This window comes from Phalacrocorax carbo, chromosome 2 (assembly GCF_963921805.1).
Source record: "Phalacrocorax carbo chromosome 2, bPhaCar2.1, whole genome shotgun sequence".
Classification (NCBI taxonomy): Eukaryota; Metazoa; Chordata; class Aves; order Suliformes; family Phalacrocoracidae; genus Phalacrocorax; species Phalacrocorax carbo.
The window spans coordinates 91,470,000-91,488,108 of record NC_087514.1 but is presented as its reverse complement, the minus strand read 5'-3'; the positions used below and the strand labels follow the sequence as shown (position 1 = coordinate 91,488,108).

General features: G+C 40.4%; 1 protein-coding gene across 1 annotated transcript in view; it reads right to left on the bottom strand.

Moving 5' to 3' along the window:
* Positions 1 to 18,109, bottom strand: part of PHLPP1 (PH domain and leucine rich repeat protein phosphatase 1) — a 144,292-nt gene that overhangs the window by 41,792 nt on the left and 84,391 nt on the right. The window contains exon 4 of the mRNA XM_064443468.1: positions 7,088 to 7,254. Within this exon, the coding sequence (XP_064299538.1) occupies positions 7,088 to 7,254 (167 nt within the window). The remainder of the gene's footprint in view (positions 1 to 7,087; positions 7,255 to 18,109) is intronic.

The window sequence follows — 18,109 nt, the reverse complement described above, 5'->3', positions numbered from 1 at the left end:
TTCAAGCAGCAGCACAACTATCCCTCAGCTCCAGCACCATTTCCAAGCAGATCGATGCACTGTGGCAAGTGTTGGAACTGAATTACGACCTGCCACCTTCATGAACACCTGCTACTTTGGTCACTAACTTAATGGTGAAGAGAATTTCCTTATAAAACCATGATGCACCAATTTCCTCCTTGGAAATAAATGGTCCAATTTACTGCCTTTTTGCAGTTGCATCAGATTCACCCATCCATAGCCCTATTGCCTAAGGGAGCAGCTAGCCTAGCACCAGAAATACTGTCATACCATTTCACTTCCCAGAAAATTGTCGTTGGAAAAGCCTTAAATCAGTTAGACAATTGAAGTGAACTATTCCAGCCCTCTTGCCCTGCTAAATTTGCCAAGACAGCTGAATAGAGGTAGGCTGCTTCTGCAACAGCTAGGCAGATTCACTTGGATCCTGCAGGTGAAGGCTTTGCCTAACTGAGGTCAAGAGCAGCCCTCCCCAGCTTGGGCACAGAGAGGTTTCAAAAGACCATACAGAGAGGAGCAAAGAGGAGTTCTGCTGATATTTTCCACTCTGTTTCTCTGGACAAGACTCCTGTTCATCCAGAAATCCAGTAGCTCATGTCACACCACACAAAAACAGATGGAGTAAAGTCCTCTCAGGAAAGAAGGTCACTTAGTTTGAGGGCAAAGATTGATTTTAGCCAAGTCAGAAGAAACTTGAACAAATTTACCTGTTAATTATCAATTTCTCATTAGCAGAATGAATACATGAAAATACAGTTTTATCTGATTTTTTCTTTCCTCCTTTCTTAAACCCCATGGGGACAAAAGAAAAAGAAAGAACAAAAAGCAGACTGATAGCTGCAATTTTGGTATCTTCACTACCCTTCATGCCAACACACCAGGAACAGTCATCCTGATACTTCCCTCCTCTACACACATTTAAAATTATAAAAGGCACAACAATTCTGGTATACAGACTTGAGTCTATATGCCAATATTAATTGGTAGATTGTATTAGAAAAATAAAAAGAAGAAACCAGACTGCACTGCGCATACAGGCATAACCTTAAATCTTGGCAGTTATTTTTCAAAATATACAAATCACAGATGTTAAGCTAAATTCAGATGAACTCCAAACTTAAAACAACGATAAAGCTTTTATTCTGCTACATAGTTGCTAAGAAGACCATAAAGACAAGAAAAACAAAATATGCGTTGTTAGTTGAAATAATCTGAACCGACTTTACTGTACTTCACACTTCTCAATTTCTGCACATACCCAGCACACACTGCTTCATTAGGGGGAAAGGCTATCTTCAGAGGAAGAACAAAATTCTTAGAGAAAAAGTGAAAATATTTTCTCCTTCTCTATATTTATATAACTAGAAAAAAAATTTATATATTTATATATATTAATAATATATAAAACTATATTTATTTATCTTTATATTTATATTTGAAAGACAAAAGCATTAGCTAGGGGTAGGCTTCCAAACTGAAACATGTTTAAATACAAGAAAAAAACCCCACACCTTACTTCGGGAGCCATATCAGGAAGCAATAGATGAGTAAATTGGAGTAGGCTGGTACGCAGTAACTGGATTCCATAAATATGTTCACTACTTTTTGAAGCATTATTTGGAAAAGACACTGCTATACTTAGCCTAGTAGTTCCACTACATTGAATCCAATTAACAAGTGCAATTTCTACTTTTAGATTATGCTATTTTAAAAAATGCTATTTTACAGTGTATTTCTTAGTGCCATCTATTTTTCTCCAACCACTATTAAGTTCACTGTTCCGTTTTAAACAATCCAAAAAAATCCAATGTGTTTCAGGCATTAAAACCAATTTTGCAACCTTCCCCACTTAGTCACTTGTAGCAACTTGATTTTGCAATTATTCTTTAATCAAACATCACCGATTTTTGACAAGTATTCATAAGGAATACTTTCCTGAGTTTGGAAAGGTATGCAGGAGCTATGTAGAACACAATCAGTCATGAAGATTCAGAAAGATGCACCAACAAAACCAAGCTCTTCCTTCAATGTATTTACAAGCTGAATAAAACAAAAGCAGTGAAATTACATATTCCAAGTGTCTTCTTTAGTATTATAAATAGCAAAAAAAAAAAAGTCCAAGGCTACAGAGCTGAGAAAATAAATGTAGCACCAGAATATAGTGAACACTGGATGGAATTTGTTAGTAGTAAACCTCTGGTTGTCAGTATCACACCAAGTTCTCCTTCTTGCCCTGTTGCTTTAGATGGCCATCCTTCAGTCTTCGGCTCCAAGAGAAAGAGGATAAACAAGTATAAGAGTAAGGTTCCCTGGCTCTGAGACCATCCGAGTGTGCGAGAAAGCTCCCAGTACCTTCCCACACTGTGGGGCATGCAACGGCACTCCGTTCCTTGTGGTAGTACACTCACCACGTTAGCTGGACTCATTTAAATAATTTCAATAAATGTGTGCATTTAAAAGCAAATTCCTTACCAGAATTAAAAATTCCATAATTAAAAAAAAAAACAACAAAAACCAAACCAAAACAAAAACCAACCAAGAAAAAAAAACAAACCACCCCCATGCAAAACCCCCGTAAACAACCAAAAAAAGGGAGAAAGCTCAAATCTTTTCCAGTGCATCTACTGGCAGTGCCCCGTGGGGCCTGGCAAGGGGGAAGATGGATGGATTAGTGACAAGCAAAATATACAACTTTCTTTGCTAACCTCAGTTTCATACATTAAAAGCAACAATCACAAGGAGTGCTGCAATATACTTTGAGACCAAGCAAGTGCCAGGCTGGAGACTCTTCCCTGCTCCTCAATCCCTAGGGACAAGCTAGGATCAAAATACGTCTCACCCTGACTCCTAGCAAGCTTGCCTGCTGGGTTCGCACCAGTTGGGTCGCTAACACTGTTCCACCCTCGCTGCCTGGGAACCTAAGTGTTCTCTGAGCAATGATTGCATTTTGAATTACCTACTTACTGCATGATGGGTTTTTAAGGAGGGTTTAGCTTGAGGACCCCGCAAATTCTGGGTTTTCAGATAAAACCAGCTATCCTACGCTGGGAAGTAGCAAGGGATTTCAGTATCTGAGAGTCCTCTAGCCTTCTCATACCCTATAGATGCTACTTCAAGTTCCTGCCACTAGCCCAGAACAGTTTCAGCCAAGATGCCTAGGACAGTTGATTTCTTAGGAGGCTCTGGGAGAGAAAAAGATACCAACGGATCTTAAGATAAAAATCCATATAATCACTGTTAATTATTAATAACCACAATCAGAATAACAACTTGTTCTTCAGATAAAAATTGGCATTTGTTAATTGGCATTTGTTAAATGCCTTTGTTAAAACAAACTTTGTGGCTTATTACATCCCGCCTTTCTGGCTTTTTTTTTCCTTTTTAATCCGCAACAGGCTCATATTAGAAAATCCACATACCGACAATTTACTTTTCAAGATTAACAAGCAACCGTATCCTTGATGCCAACAGTTTTTTCTAACAGCACTGACTGAAACGATTATGTATAAATATAAAGCGTGCTTAGCCCAGTGAAGCAGAGCAACAGTGAATAAAGACTATGGTTTATTAACTTGCTTCAAACCTAGAGCAACAGTACTCTGCAAAAGTAGTAAGCTTGAACTCTTATTTGCATTTGAGAACAAGAGCTGTGAAGTTGCATTGTAGGTAAGCAGAAAGTGAGATTTGGGAACACAGTGTACATACAAATCTCAACTTTATTGTTAAAAAAAATAAATCCACCAACCAACATTAAAAGAGGGTAAGTTGTAACTTCAGTTGCTCCATTTGCAGTATACAGGGTCTAAGACACCAAGGGCTTTAAGGCAAATTCTGTCTTGATGGGGCTATTGCTACAAGACATGTCAGCCACTTCTAATACTGCCACAGCTGGGCAATCTTTCAACTGGGGTATCTCCTTTCTCCCCCAAAAGAAAAACACCCTTTTGTATCATTTTAAAAAAAAGCTACTGCGAGGGAGAACAAGTACCAATATTTGCTGTGTTATTTTTTAAACAGAGATGAATTTTCAGACTGCCTACTTTCATACATAGTATGAAATATGTATTCCCTGGTAAGTAGGAAAAAAATACAGGTAAGCTGTATATTCCTTTCAACATTCAGACAGTTCAGTTACAGAAGTTCACAGCTCCAGAGCATCTACAGCAACAGAACTTCAAGTCTGAGTGGACAGAAAGCAAGTAAGAGTGTAGCTGCCAGGGAAAAAAGTGCATCTACACTTCTGTAAACTGTCACATGCTACCAGTAATGTAGTTCCCAAGATGGAGATTTTTCACTTATGCCATGTACTGAGCAGGACTAAATATTTTATTCAGAAATGCAATAAATTACATTATTTTAACAACTGAAAGAAGTATGTAACTGCATAAGCAAAAGTAGGAATTCTTGGGTTTTTTTCCCAATCCATGCCTGACTGTACCTGCCAAGTCAGTGCATATGTCAGCATCTCATTACTATGACCCAGGTGCTTGTAAGTCTACTCAGTGGGTAGCTATAAAGTTGGTATTTTTTTTGTCTTTGACATACCTCTCATCTTGAAATGCAGCATTCATGAGCATTTGTTAAATTACTACCTAAAGTGATTTACTAAGAGCAACAGCTAGCACCAAGAGCTGCTTATAGCAAGGCAGATTTTCCTAGACCGCCTTGCTAACCACATTTTAATCAAAAATTGTACCAGCAAGGGTAGGTATATAAATGCCAATGCATTTTGTTCACAACATCCAAGCACATGGTTATTTTGGAGCCTTAAATACTTCTGGGCTTGATTCACTGGTGCTGTGCCTTGTGTGCAGCTGCAATTTAGCAACTGAGAATTTGGTATAAAAGCCAACAGTACCAAATCAGAACAGCAGAGATTTTGTACTTGCTTCGCAGTGGTTTAAAAGAACATGGGTGAACAAAAAAAGACTTCTGGTTTATCCAGTCAAGTTTTACCTCGTGTAACCCCCCAAGAAGATCTGAAAATGGTTTTATGAAATTGGATTAAAAATAAAGAAGTCAGACAAATAATTTGTGTTCCCAGGAGTGACTGAGCTTCCCTTACTTTACACATGCTTTCATACTGGGATTCACGAATAATTTCAAAAGATACAGTGGTTCCTTCTTACTAGACATTTGTGTATTTACTCACTACAGAAAAGCAGACTTACAGTAGCAGTCAAGCTGGCTCAAAGCTTTTGGGCACCACAAGTAAAACTCAAGTTTTCCCACCCTGAAGAGGAAAAGCTGGGCCTGTATTTCTTAGGGCTGAAAGGAGAATGGCCTGGGAGAGCGCTCCAGGGCCAGGCTCATGCTTTTGCTGCTGTTGGGAGGCAAAAAGATAACCATGGGGCACTGCTTTTCCTCAGCAGTAACTGGCACCTCACACAGCTCCTTCCACTGGGCACAGCAATGGGAGCAGCAGCCACTTACAGCTACTCACTGCTTGGGTGACACCACCTGTGCTGGATGAAGATAAGAGGACATCAGCAGTGGCAGAGGGAAGGTCAGCGCTAAGGGGCAGGAATTCATGAGACACTGGCTCTGATCCACTGAAACAGTGCCTTGTAACTTTCCTAACAATTTTTTTTTTCTCCGGAAGTTCACAGACCTTCTCGTACCGTCTTGGCAAGATCAAAGCAACGGAGGCAGAGGAGACTATCATTCACTGACAGAATGAGGACCAGCCCTCAGAAGAACAAGACACAATCAGTTTTCCACCACTTCAGGTATACATCACTTCTTCAGATTTTCCTGACGCAGAATCTTAGAAAACAGGAGAGTTTTATTTCGTCACCTGAACTCTTTCACACTTTTATGTTCAGGCCCACATTAGTGCAAAACATTTTAACAGTATAACTTTCAAGCAAGGCTCTTCAGTTGTTCCTACAACTGCAGCACCAAGAGAACGTCAGACGATGAACATTGCTCATCACATTATTTATAAATGCTTTCCAATCCCTGACAGAATCACCTATATGTAAGATGGACAAAATATAACCAAGTATCTCCTGTACACTTTCTGATATCTAAAGGAAAAATTGTAAAAATTAATTAAAACAAAGACATTAATTATCTGTCCATGTCCATCACCTAACTTACGCTAAAATTCCACTTGCTATCTGGAGACCAATACTGACATTCACAGAACATTTAATCCAGTATTCCTCTCCAGACTGTGTTCATAAGCTCTTGGAATCACTGCCTGCTTTGTTTATGAAGCAGACCTGCTGGGTTCATTCATCTTCCATTATGCCAAATTTTTTGTTTTTCCAGAATGAAATTGGAATTACATAAAAATAAAAAAGCCCGCAGAAGCCATCCTGTTTTTCCAAAGAGGAAGGTATTTAGAAATGTGGTTTAAAAGATTTCATTTGAACAGGACCATCCACAAATATAATCCTGAGGTACTCTGCAATTCAGTTACCACTGAAATTAAAATCAGTTTTATATTCAGCATGGAAACATTCATCTTTCTGAATACAGAAAGGCTGCTGATTCCACAGTTCTGGGACACATACATTAAATCATTCAGATCACCGATCATGCTGCTGTCTACCCATTTGTTACATTCTCAGATGAGCTGCAGTGGAAAGAACAACTGGAAGGTCACAGTTACTCGGAAAGAAGAATTAGCGTTCAGCAGAGTAGAAAGATGACAGGAATAAGGCTGAATTTATTAAATCAGGGCTTTCTTTGCATGGGGGGGGGTAACAAAAAACTTCTCGGTGAAGTCACACGCAGTACTGTTCCTACTCAGAATGCATCCCTTTGATAGGCAGCTCACCAACTCATATTCACTCGCGTGAGTCAAAGGTTGAAGAACTACACTCTGACCTCAGTAGATAGATAAAACCAATCCATTCTGAAAACTGCATTGAAAATAGCCTTCTATTTACAAGAAAAACATTAAGTTTCTTATGAAAGCTATTCTGTTTCTAACACACAGAGTTAAACGATTTCTGAAGTGTTACAGCCAGGCCAATCCTCCACAAGAGGAGACGGTAATTTTTTTAGGAAAGTTCCTGTAGACCAGTGGTCACTTCGCTCCAAGAGCGTATCACTTTACCTTTGTAATTCATTAAGCGCTCTATTTGTGGATGGGCTAGGGTTTAGCCTCAGGAAGTTCTGCTTTAAGTTGAGATGAGTGAGGTCTTGGCTATAAAACAGGTTGGCAGGCAGGTGCTCCAGGCTGCAGCATGAAAGATCCACTGAGCTTATGCGTTGTGATGCAACCTGGAAGTCAAGAGGCACACCAATATGTTAATACTCTAATAAAACAAGAACGTTTCCTTCACCCCTACTAGCACATGATAAACTGTTTTTAAACACAGCAGGAGTCAGTGTCAAGCATAGCTGATCTAACACAGTTTACATCATTGCTGTAAGTTATGCCGTTATCTCTTGCTTTGCCTCAGTGCTAGAACCAGGTCCACAGATGGCTAGCAGGGGGAAAAACACGAAGATTTGTCAAGCTAAACAAGTTAAATAGATTAGTTTTCATCAATGAAGTTATGCGATACTCTACAACCAGAAAAAAAAAAAAAGACAGATAAGAGATCTGACGGAAACTTTAGTTTAGCCCTTTTGTTAGCAAGTAACATCAGCAAAAACATAGTGCAGAAGTCTTCTACATGGCTGTGGGACTGGTCAGTATGCCAAAGTGAGTGGAGGCGAGGGGTGACAGTGATCATCCTATCTCGGTTTCAAGGGTCAAAAGCAGCTATTAAATGACAGAAGAAATAGTTATCCCATTTTTTTCTCCAAAAAGATATAAATATCACAGCAGCAGCAAAGCACCAAGCACTCATCTCTTGTCAATGAATTAGAAAACTGACCAACAGTGATTAAAATGTGACAAATAAAATTGAGATTTGGGGGTTTAACACTTTTTTCTAGAAAGAGGAAGGTAAAACATACACAGTTGATAGAGGCTAAGGAAATCATACCACCTGGTACTACATATATCTAGCATCATTCCAGATACCTATAGGCAACAAATTCAAGTAACAGCAACTCTGCCCCTTACCAAATCTCTAGGATACAGCTGGGTGAACTACATCCTGTTCCTTTACTTATTTACTAGTCTTTATTAACAACAACAAAAAAAAAAGACCAAAAAATACACCAACAACAAAACCACACACCCCCCCCCCCAAGAAAAAAAACAAAACACCAAAATACCCTAAACCAACACTGCAACATAGAACTCTTGAATTTTCTGTCCAATACTATTAAAAATACCCTTCCCTAAAGCAGAGTCCTGAAGCTAGTTACATGACAAAACACCACCACACAGTAGTACAAGGCAGCAAGGATGGTGGGCAAGGAAGAGAGGTCAGATTCTAGAAGGACAAGAGGTGTTGCTGGAGCAGACACAGCTTAGATCAAAGGAGGAGAAGCGAACAACTTCACCACCATTTCAGAATTCTGGGACTGCACAAACAGTGCTCAAACGGTACGTGTTCTGTCCGCTGCTCACTGCAAGAGAAGCTACAATTTCATTTTGTCATTAGTGCTTTTATTGACCTCACATGCTAGGATTCTGGAAGTACACACGCCATGTCTAAGGGACAAAAAGAGAAAAAAACAACCCAACTCCTAATCAATGCCCAGTAACAGTCTGTAAGTGATTCTGAACTCTGATAAGGAGACACCACCCAACCTTCTGGGCAGAGATACAGCCCTTGCCATGGAGTACCCTGAACCTAGAGACATGTTTTGCTGGCATAAGTGAAGCAGCTTGCCACTGAAAGGAAGGCCAAGGATTTTTTTCTTCCATTTTTCCTCTCTAGTACAAGCTACACAGGCCTCAGGATAAGTGATCTCTATTATAAACACACAGCCATAAGCTTCGAGAGGAACAGACGGTGCAGTGTTTTTCTCTAATGCGACCGTTAATAATCCAGTCCTCCCACATCCATTAAAATGCTCGAATTTTTGTTACTCAATTAGTTTAGTCCTTTTGTTACTGTAGCTACTATTTTTCTTCCCCTTGTAGTATTAGGCAAAAATTATTCATATGCTATTCTAAGCAGTCATTTCTGAAAGCCAGGTATTCGGTCTATTTATGGAGCCAGAACCTGCCCAGTATGGTACAGTTCTCATCACAATCAAAACAAAAGAGATGAAAAAGCGCTGACACCTGTTAAATTAAAAAGGAGAATGTGTAATTTCAGGTGTAACTCTAACATACACTGTTGCTTCAACTACTTGTTTGGAATGTGATATGAGCACTAACAAGCAGCCCAGCAGTGCTTAGCAAGACATGTCATGCTAAAAATATCTAAAGTACCAGAACCAGTAACCCTTTGAACCATGATAAAGTAACTGAACAAATCCAAATTCTACTCGGCTCAAAAAAGGACACAATACCTTTCTTAGAATCACCAAGCCCTATGAAAAAAAATCCAGTTAAAAGTAATTTTGTTTTTACAAGTTGGATGTTCTTGTTATTTGTTGTTTGCTTGTTGGTTTTTTTTTTAAAGGAATCACTTTGTTATACCAAGAATTTCATGCAATTGACACATATTCAATGATGCCTCTACCACAGCGATAACTGTAAAAGTTAAAACCACCTTTTAGAAGGTGTTAGTTCTGGAATCAACTATAGTTTTATAGAAGTCTTTGTTAACAAAACAGTATTCCAAGAATTAACTTCTGAATCGTCACAAGGAATACTCATATAAACACACACAGTTACTCTCACAGGCAGGGATAAAGACTTTTCTCTTTTCATTGCTCAATACTGTTCTGTACCAAAATCCTAGAAAATAGAAGAACAAGATGAAAAACAAAAGAGTGACAAACAAGAACAACCTCTTAACAATACTTTCTTTGGTTCACCAGAAACTTTCATCAGTTGTTTTGGAGTATTGAAATTCTGAAATCATTATTCCTAAGTTGAACAATAAAGGGATATTTCAATGTCACAGTTGTCTTCAATTGACTTAAATGCAGTAAGACGGTGCATGTGCGTGTTTGCTGTTGTTGATTAAGAGCAAAGCATTTTTCTAAAAGATGATACATGTTTTAATAAAGCATCAGGTTTCCTTGACTACTCCTTGACTTACTGTGGGGAATCACTGCAGAAATACGCTGATAAAGGGTAAGAAAATGCTGACTAGAACATCCCTTATAGTCAACGAATAAAAAACATCTGAAAGAAGGAACATTATCTGCAGGAAGTAGGGTTTCCACTAGAAAAAAAAAAACACCAAACAAAACAAAACCAACCCAAGACATTCCACTGTAAGTAAATATGCCAAAAAGTTAATATGGGCTGGGTTCAACAGACCCGTGCTCCTACAAAAATACGGAAGAGTCAATGTGGTAGCAATGCCAGAGGGAAAGGCATTCTAGCTGTATATGGAACCCATATCAAGGCTCATAATAGCTTATTTGGTGTTTTCTTTTGGAAAACTTGAAAGTATAGCTGTTTTACCATTGTAATACTAAAGAAGTAGGAACAGGATACAGCCAAATGCAATGCTGCACATAAAACTGCAATATCCAAAGACGACTTTTTTTCTCCAGCTCCTGGTGCAACCTGTTATGCAGCCCTGGCCTACAGTGTTTTAAGTTTGGAGTTTCCTCCCCTCCTCCCTTTGGTCTCCATGTGCGTATGGCATCCTGAAGTGTAGTTTTGAAGAAATGGTACGCAACTATAGGACATGTACTACAAAGAACCCTGGATCTACCCACTGTAGACACCAAAAAGCTGTCATCGTGCTTTTAATTTTTCCCCAGCAGCAATAAAATGCAGTTTTATTCTGTGAACACCACCCCCCAGGTAATGCTGCCGGAGAGCTCTCTCCCTCCCTCAGGCAGTACACCTTCTGCTACTCCCCACCTAAGACCTGCACATGTGGCAAAGAACTAGGAGTCTCCCAAATATGAAAACTCATCTTTAAACAAGTTACTTGTGCCAGAATAGCACTTACAAGTGTAAACAATGATTCAGAAAAGCCAGCAGCCCCTTAAAGAAAAAAGGTTTTGTCAAGGTGTTCCGATTTTTACTTTTTTTCTTCTTTTTAACGGTATTTAAAGACTAGTGAAAATACGGTATGTGTTCACTGTAAATCTTTAGCAGTTGGCAACAAAAATACAGAAAAATATTTGTATCAACCAATATTCTTCCCTCTTCTTGCTACACAGGGCTAAAAAACCACTTTGCTTTGTCCATCAGTATAATGCCACCTCTGTCACCAAGCTATGCAACAAGACTGATTACCGTCTTTGTTTTAAAGCCTTGGCTATACTACAAAAATGATCTGTTGCTGACAATGGATGTCAGCAATGGACACAGCTGAACCCAGCTGTATGGACAAACACAAGCCTTGTTTACACAAGGACATCTTTTGGTGTGACCTGTGGTGTGAATTTAAACCAACGTAATTATGTCTTTTTCCTGTTTACCCTCATCCCGTTCCCTATAGCTCTATTCAGATAAGAAATTACTATTTAGGACTTCAACAGAAGACAATTAAAATAACTAAACAGCCCACACGGTAAAGGCAGCCAAATTCCCAGTCTGTTTGAACTGAGTTGATGATGTTAAATTACACCTGCTGTAGACATGCTAATGCAAAGGCAGTGTAATTTTTCTCCTTTAGGATTTGTTTTTAAACAGTTCGATAATCATCACATCCCACCAATGCATGCATAAGGCTTAACTAAACAGTGATACATATACTTGAAATATCTAAGTAACCACTTAGCACAAACAGGTTCTCCTCAAAATCAACTTTGCTTCAAATCCTAATCCTCCTTTCTATTCAAACATCAAAGCCCTGCTTGGCAGAGAGGCCTCCCTCTGCTGAGCTGAACTCCACAGCCAGGAAACACATCGGTGCCCTCAGCCGCAGTCAAGAGCTGAGGAAATGTTCAGACTGGTAAACAAGCTAATGCCAAAAACCTTAATGAAAGAGGGAGGAAGAATAAGCAAAAAAAGGTTTTATTTTTCTTTAAAGCCATATATTTTCATTTTTAAATGATAGCTTTTAAAATGGGTGCAGTCCAAAGGGTGAAAAGGTAATGGCTTTTCTGGCCTTTCCTTTTTTTTTTTATTTGTTTTGTTGTTTTTTTTAACATTGTTAGATACATTCTAACTCAAGCTAAGGGCCTTGCAAAGAAAAGATAAAACTCAGCAGAAGCTTGAAAACGTCAGTCAGATTTACAAACCCAACAGGCAATGCCATAGCTAAGAGCTGTAATTGCCTGTTAAGACGAAGGGCAGGACCGCATGCTGGTGTGGCAGCATTCACAGGGCACGTGCCTCTCACGCCACCTCTCCTCTGCAGGCAACGTAGCCAAAAGCCTCTGGTGCAAACGCCTCATACTATTGAGACTCAGGGGCATGATGATTATTTAACTTGTCCCTGCTCTCCTCAGCTCTGACCAGAGCCTTATATAGCACACAGAAATAGCTCACTTCTACTTTTGGCCCTTGTGCAAAGCTGTAACAACTTAACTGAAAACAGTAGAAGCAAATGTGTGTGGGGAAGACGAAACATGGAGGTAATGAAGCAGAAATTGCCCTCTTTTACCCTTTGTGATAGGAGTCCAGAAGAAATTTCATAGACATGAAAGTCAGTGTCCCAGGTTTAGTGTCAAGATCTTGAAAGAGAGAATTTGTAAAAAAAGTGACATTTGTCACCTGTTGTTTGGAAATGTTTGGTACTACCTAAGTCATCACCAGAATATGAGTATTTTTGCTCTTCTTTTAGAGACCAGGTACTGGTATCAATGTTACACAGGGAGTGATAGCAACACCGTTACTTTGGTGGTAGTCACGCTGGGATGTTCACACTGATAAGATCCCTGCAAGGACAAGTTGCAACCTGGAGTTAAGGGACAGTAATTAGCTGTAACATTAAGCTACTTATAACTCAGATATGTGAATCTCCATTTGGTGGAGAAATGAATATTAGCACCCTTAAAACAGCGTGACTGAGAACAATTCATCTGCACATATTACAAAAGAGGTGACAGTCTCACAAAAAACACATACCCCTTTTTCTTCTTACAACTTGTGTTAGGCTTAATTTTTTATGAAGACAAGCTGCCGTACTGCCAGCAAGCAGACTTTGCAATGAGCAGCCCTCCAGCAAAGACCTTCTTTCAGCATTTACTATAGATTTCAGACTGCTGCCAGTGAGACTTTCAATAGTTGTTCACTTGTCTGAGTCTCCTCAGTCCCACGTGGAGAGAGTTGTGGGGTTTTGTTTGTTTTAAAGAAGAGGTTATGCTAGGTCCTCAGTTTCTAACCTAGGTTCTCCTAACAGAGCTGCATCATATGGATTAATTCTACAGTGAGATAAACTCTCTTCATGCCACTATTTCAGAGCAACTCAGAAAGGCCTTCTGTCCCAAGTGTTTTATAATTCAAACAATCATGAATATGGCTCTACTGGCCCAAGGCCTAAAACTGGTCTCCAGCACTTATTCCCTGTTCTCCCTGGAGACCTTCCTCCTTCTCCCACTGACTACAGAAGCCACCTAAGGAGACCAAACATCCCTAAAATTAGTTTTTGCTAATAATGCCTCTCTTTTATTCCTCCCTGCTACGCTTCACTTGGAAAGGCTGCCAGTGTTACAGCCATTCAGTTTCAAGACTGACTCAGTTACCACCTTATAAGTACTGAAGTATTGTGGAAAATGTCAGACCCTGCAACCCCCTCCAGTCTCATGGGATCCATTCACCACAGACACTTAGCTCCCCTGAGCATCATTAAGAGTAAAGCTACACCCCCCTGCTCACTCCCACCCCTCTACCCCCAGAGATTCCCCAGAACACTTTGGGATCCTCCTGGATTGAACACACATTGAAAGGCACCATCTGCGACACCTCACTGAGCTTCTAGCTGTAAGCCACGACAATGCTTTCCTGTATTTATGCTAGAGCTGCACAAATTCAGCTTCAATAATATCAGAACCTGATTTAGAGACTTCGAAAAGCTTTACCTGAAAGCTATTCCAGATGTGTGGGCGATACTTAGTTTTCCGTTCTCACTCTTGGCTGCAATACTTCAATAACTACTGTATTATTGACTGAAGGCAGCAAGTCCAAAACAAGGACCACAGACACTCTGAATTTCAGCACGGAAAAAGAGAAGATTAAAATAGTGAACCTATAGTTTGGCTAGAACTGAAATTAAGAAAAAAGCTTGAAGTCACAAGTTACACTGCTTTGGAAACAGCCAAACTATTTTGACATGGAAAACTAACCAGCTGAGCCAAAACACCAAGCTTCCCTCCCAAACCATTAAGAGAGACTAGAATGAAACACACTCAGAAGTTCATTTCCAAAACATCAATTAACCTCTAAAAACAAAAAGCACAAAATAATAGGTTTTGTGGGGAAAAAGGAGGAGGAACACTTTCAAGTGTTACCATCAAAAGAGAAACAAAATTGGCTTTAGGTTTGCTTTGCCCTATCTTCTGCTTTCAGACTTGACATGACAAGAAGCCACCCATAGCAAGAATGACCAGATATGACCGCAGAGCAAAGGTCCCAAATAGTGAAGATTGCACACACACAAAAAAGGAAGTCAAGTTCCACACGGAAACCAGAGGTTTGTTTATGTTTGAATACTTGTAATCACCGCTAAAAGGAAGCTGTGGGCTTATTTTTAGGGATCTATTTTTAGAGAAAGCATTATCTCAATATTGTCATTTTATGGTATTAGAGGAAAAAATGGTTTCCTTTTACTAAACTTAAGAGTCATCACGTTTCCTGTAAGTAAGAATCAGCTCAGGAAAAAAACCACTGAAAAATGAGAAAATCTTTCAGGGTTCTTTTTTCTTCACCAGGCATTGAATCAACAGTTGCAAACAGGCTAATGATGCTTCTTAGTCTCACAAATTTGAAGAAGCCTGGATAGTTGTTGTCCTCAAAGAAAACAAGCTTTTTGCGGAGCCTTGGATTTGGCTAAAGGCTACTTTCAAACAACGCTGCTGACGTTGGCATTACGCTAAACTCATTTTTAGGTCATACTAGCGTAGAGTAGTATACAGAGACTCATTTTCAAGCCTTCAGGTGCTACTGACATAAGAAACAGACCAACTACTGCAGGGTCACCCTCTCAGTGATCAGCACATCCCTGACCTCCAACCTGTCCCCAACACACACACACAAATACCGTAGCCCAGAATCACGGTGGTACATTCAAACACACGGAATGAGACCACGAAGTTGTAAGAAAATGTCAGAAATTACTAACTGCAACACAAATAGTTTATTGCACACAATTCTCTGTAGAATTATCAAAAAGTAATAGCCAATAGCCAAAGGTAAAAGCAAAATTATGCATCTAGAAATTCAGATCTTATGGAAACTAAGGCAAAGTTCTCTGTTGTTTTCCTCCAGAAGAGGGATATCCATTGCTTAGGAGGCTAAGCAGACACATGGAGAGGAGATACGGCATCCAGTGTCTTCAAAGTATAAATTTGGCAGCACTATAACAAGTAACATCCCAAATAACTTAGAATAAACTACTTCATCCTTACATATTACTTTTTCCCCTGCACTTGCCATTGGCACCCCTCTGTGGTCAACACTTTGGAAAAAGGTATTCTGAGCTGGTTCTGACCAGTAAACATTAGAAAAGCCCGTCCTTTATGCCTCTACAGAAAACTGAGGTCTGGTAATAACAATTCTGGCAATGATGAACTCTGTAAAGATGTTACAGCTCATTATAGTACCTATAAACACATATGAAACAGGTCAATCAGCTAGTGGGTAAGCCAAGGCAAGTACACTGTAGGGCTAATTTAATCATGAGACTAGTGCCTTCGAGCATTCTTTACAGGGTGAAGGCTGTATTTTGTATTTAAAAGCTCCGCAAAGTTTGTTTTTCACACTGAAGTTGGAATCTGCACTTCAGTCTTTCTCGTTCTTGACCATGCCTGATATGAGAAAGTCAGATGTTAGCATCTGACAGTATCTGAAATAAAGACGAATTTGTATGTACAAGTGGAGATGGCTTACCACCTGTCACTTTAATTAATGAGCAGAATCTTCTGTTCTGAAGGAAAAGGCAGTCCTACAGCTGATTATCTTTCACTAGCTCAAAGGTGGATGAAGCACGACTGAAAAGCAGGTACTTCACTAATCACTAACACTCAACTGTTGCTCACTGCATTTCCTCAGCACCATTCCTGTAAAACACTTGCACGAGCGGATCATCTCGGTCTCCTATTTTGGAAATATATTTGCAGAACTGCAATCAAGTTCAGGAATTAATTTTTAAATTCTACAGAATTCATTTATATAAATATGGTCTGTAACACCAAGCTTGTGTGCAGTCAGAATTCAGATCTTTTTTCCTCAACAGAAATAAAAATCACATTACTAGAGTCATAGATCAGCTTCATCCTCTTCACATGGTCAGCCTCACACTTCAGAAACATAGTCCCTGAACACAATTGTCAAACTTGTACTGAAAAAAATAGTTAGAAGACTCAGGCAGCTGGTCAGAACTAGGTAACTTTAGAGAAAAAAAAGCTAAATAATTAATTTTGCACTGCTGCTCCAGATAAGTTCAGGAAAGATGGAGAGACTACTGCTGTAAAGACTCCTGCATTACTTGTATAGTATAAACTAAATTAAAATGTGTTTTTATTTTCTGATAGTTTCACAGTGCAAGTAAATGTATGAAGACAACATTCTGTGATGACATGAAAGGAGTAAGACCAACATGGCAGCACGCCCTCCTCCCTTAAATGTGCCATTCTTCCTATTTTTAGCACTTTTGAAACATAGTATTGTATTGGGTTTGTGTGGCAGGGTTTTGCTAGCCAGGTGGCTACAGGGGTGGCTTCTGTGAGAAGCTGCTAGAAGCTTCCCCTATGTCCCATAGAGCCAATGCCAGCCTGCTCCAAGACGGACCTGCCGCTGGCCAAGGCTGAGCCCATCAGCGACGGTGGTAGCGCCTCTGGGACAACGTATTTAAGAAGGGGACGGGACGGGACACGGAAACTGCGCAACTGCAGCCGAAGTGAAAAGTGAGAATATGTGAGAAGAACAACTCTGCAGTCACCCAGGTCAGTGAAGGAGAGGGAGGAGGTGGCTCCAAGTGCTGGAGCAGATTGCCCTGCAGCCTGTGGTGAACACCATGGTGAGGCAGGCTGTCCCCCTGCAGCCCAGGGAAGGTAACAGTGGAGCAGATATCCACCTGCAGCCCGTGGAGGACCCCATGCCAGAGCAGGTGGATGCCCAAAGGAAGCTGTGACCCTGTGTGAAGCCTGCACTGGCACAGGCTCCTGGCAGGACCTGTGGGCCTGTGCAGAGAAGAGCCCACGCTGGAGCAGGTTTGCTGGCAGGACTTGTGACCCCGTGGGGGACCTACGCTGGAGCAGTCTGTTCCTGAAGGACTGCATGCCAGGGAACCGACCCACGCTGGAGCAGTTAATGAAGAACTGTAGCCCATGGGAAGGACCCACGTTGGAGAAGTTTGTGGAGGACTGTCTCCCATGGGAGGGACCCCATGCTGGAGCAGGGGAAGAGTGTGAAGAGTCTTCCCCGTGTGGAGGAAGGAGCGGCAGAGACAACGTGTGATGACCTGACTACAAACCCCATTCCCCTTCCCCCTGCACCACTATGGGAGAGGTGGTAGAGGAAATCAGGAGTGAAGTTAAGCCTTGGAAGAAGGTGTTTTAAGATTTAGTTTTTTATTACTCATCATCCTACTCTGATTTGATTGTTAATAAGTTAAACTAATTCCCCCTTATCTCGAAGCATGAGCCTTTCGTTGTATTTTCTCCCCCCCGTCCAGCTGAGGAGGGGGAGTGATAGAGTGGCTTTGGTGGGCACCTGGTGTCCAGCCAGGGTCCACCCACCACAAATGTACGCTAACATCATAATTTAGTCTCTCCTTTTTCACAGCAGGCTAGGGTCATCCGGAACACCACACGCACTCCCATTGCAGTCTTGAAAACAAAGGTGACTGAAACAGGGAAGGGAAAATACAATGGCATGCAGGAGAAAACTCTTACGTTTGATATTTTTTAAACCAAGGATCTCTTTTTGGCTATTCCTCATATTTTAAACAGGAAGGTTCTTTTGTGCATAGGTGCAAATCCATCCTGG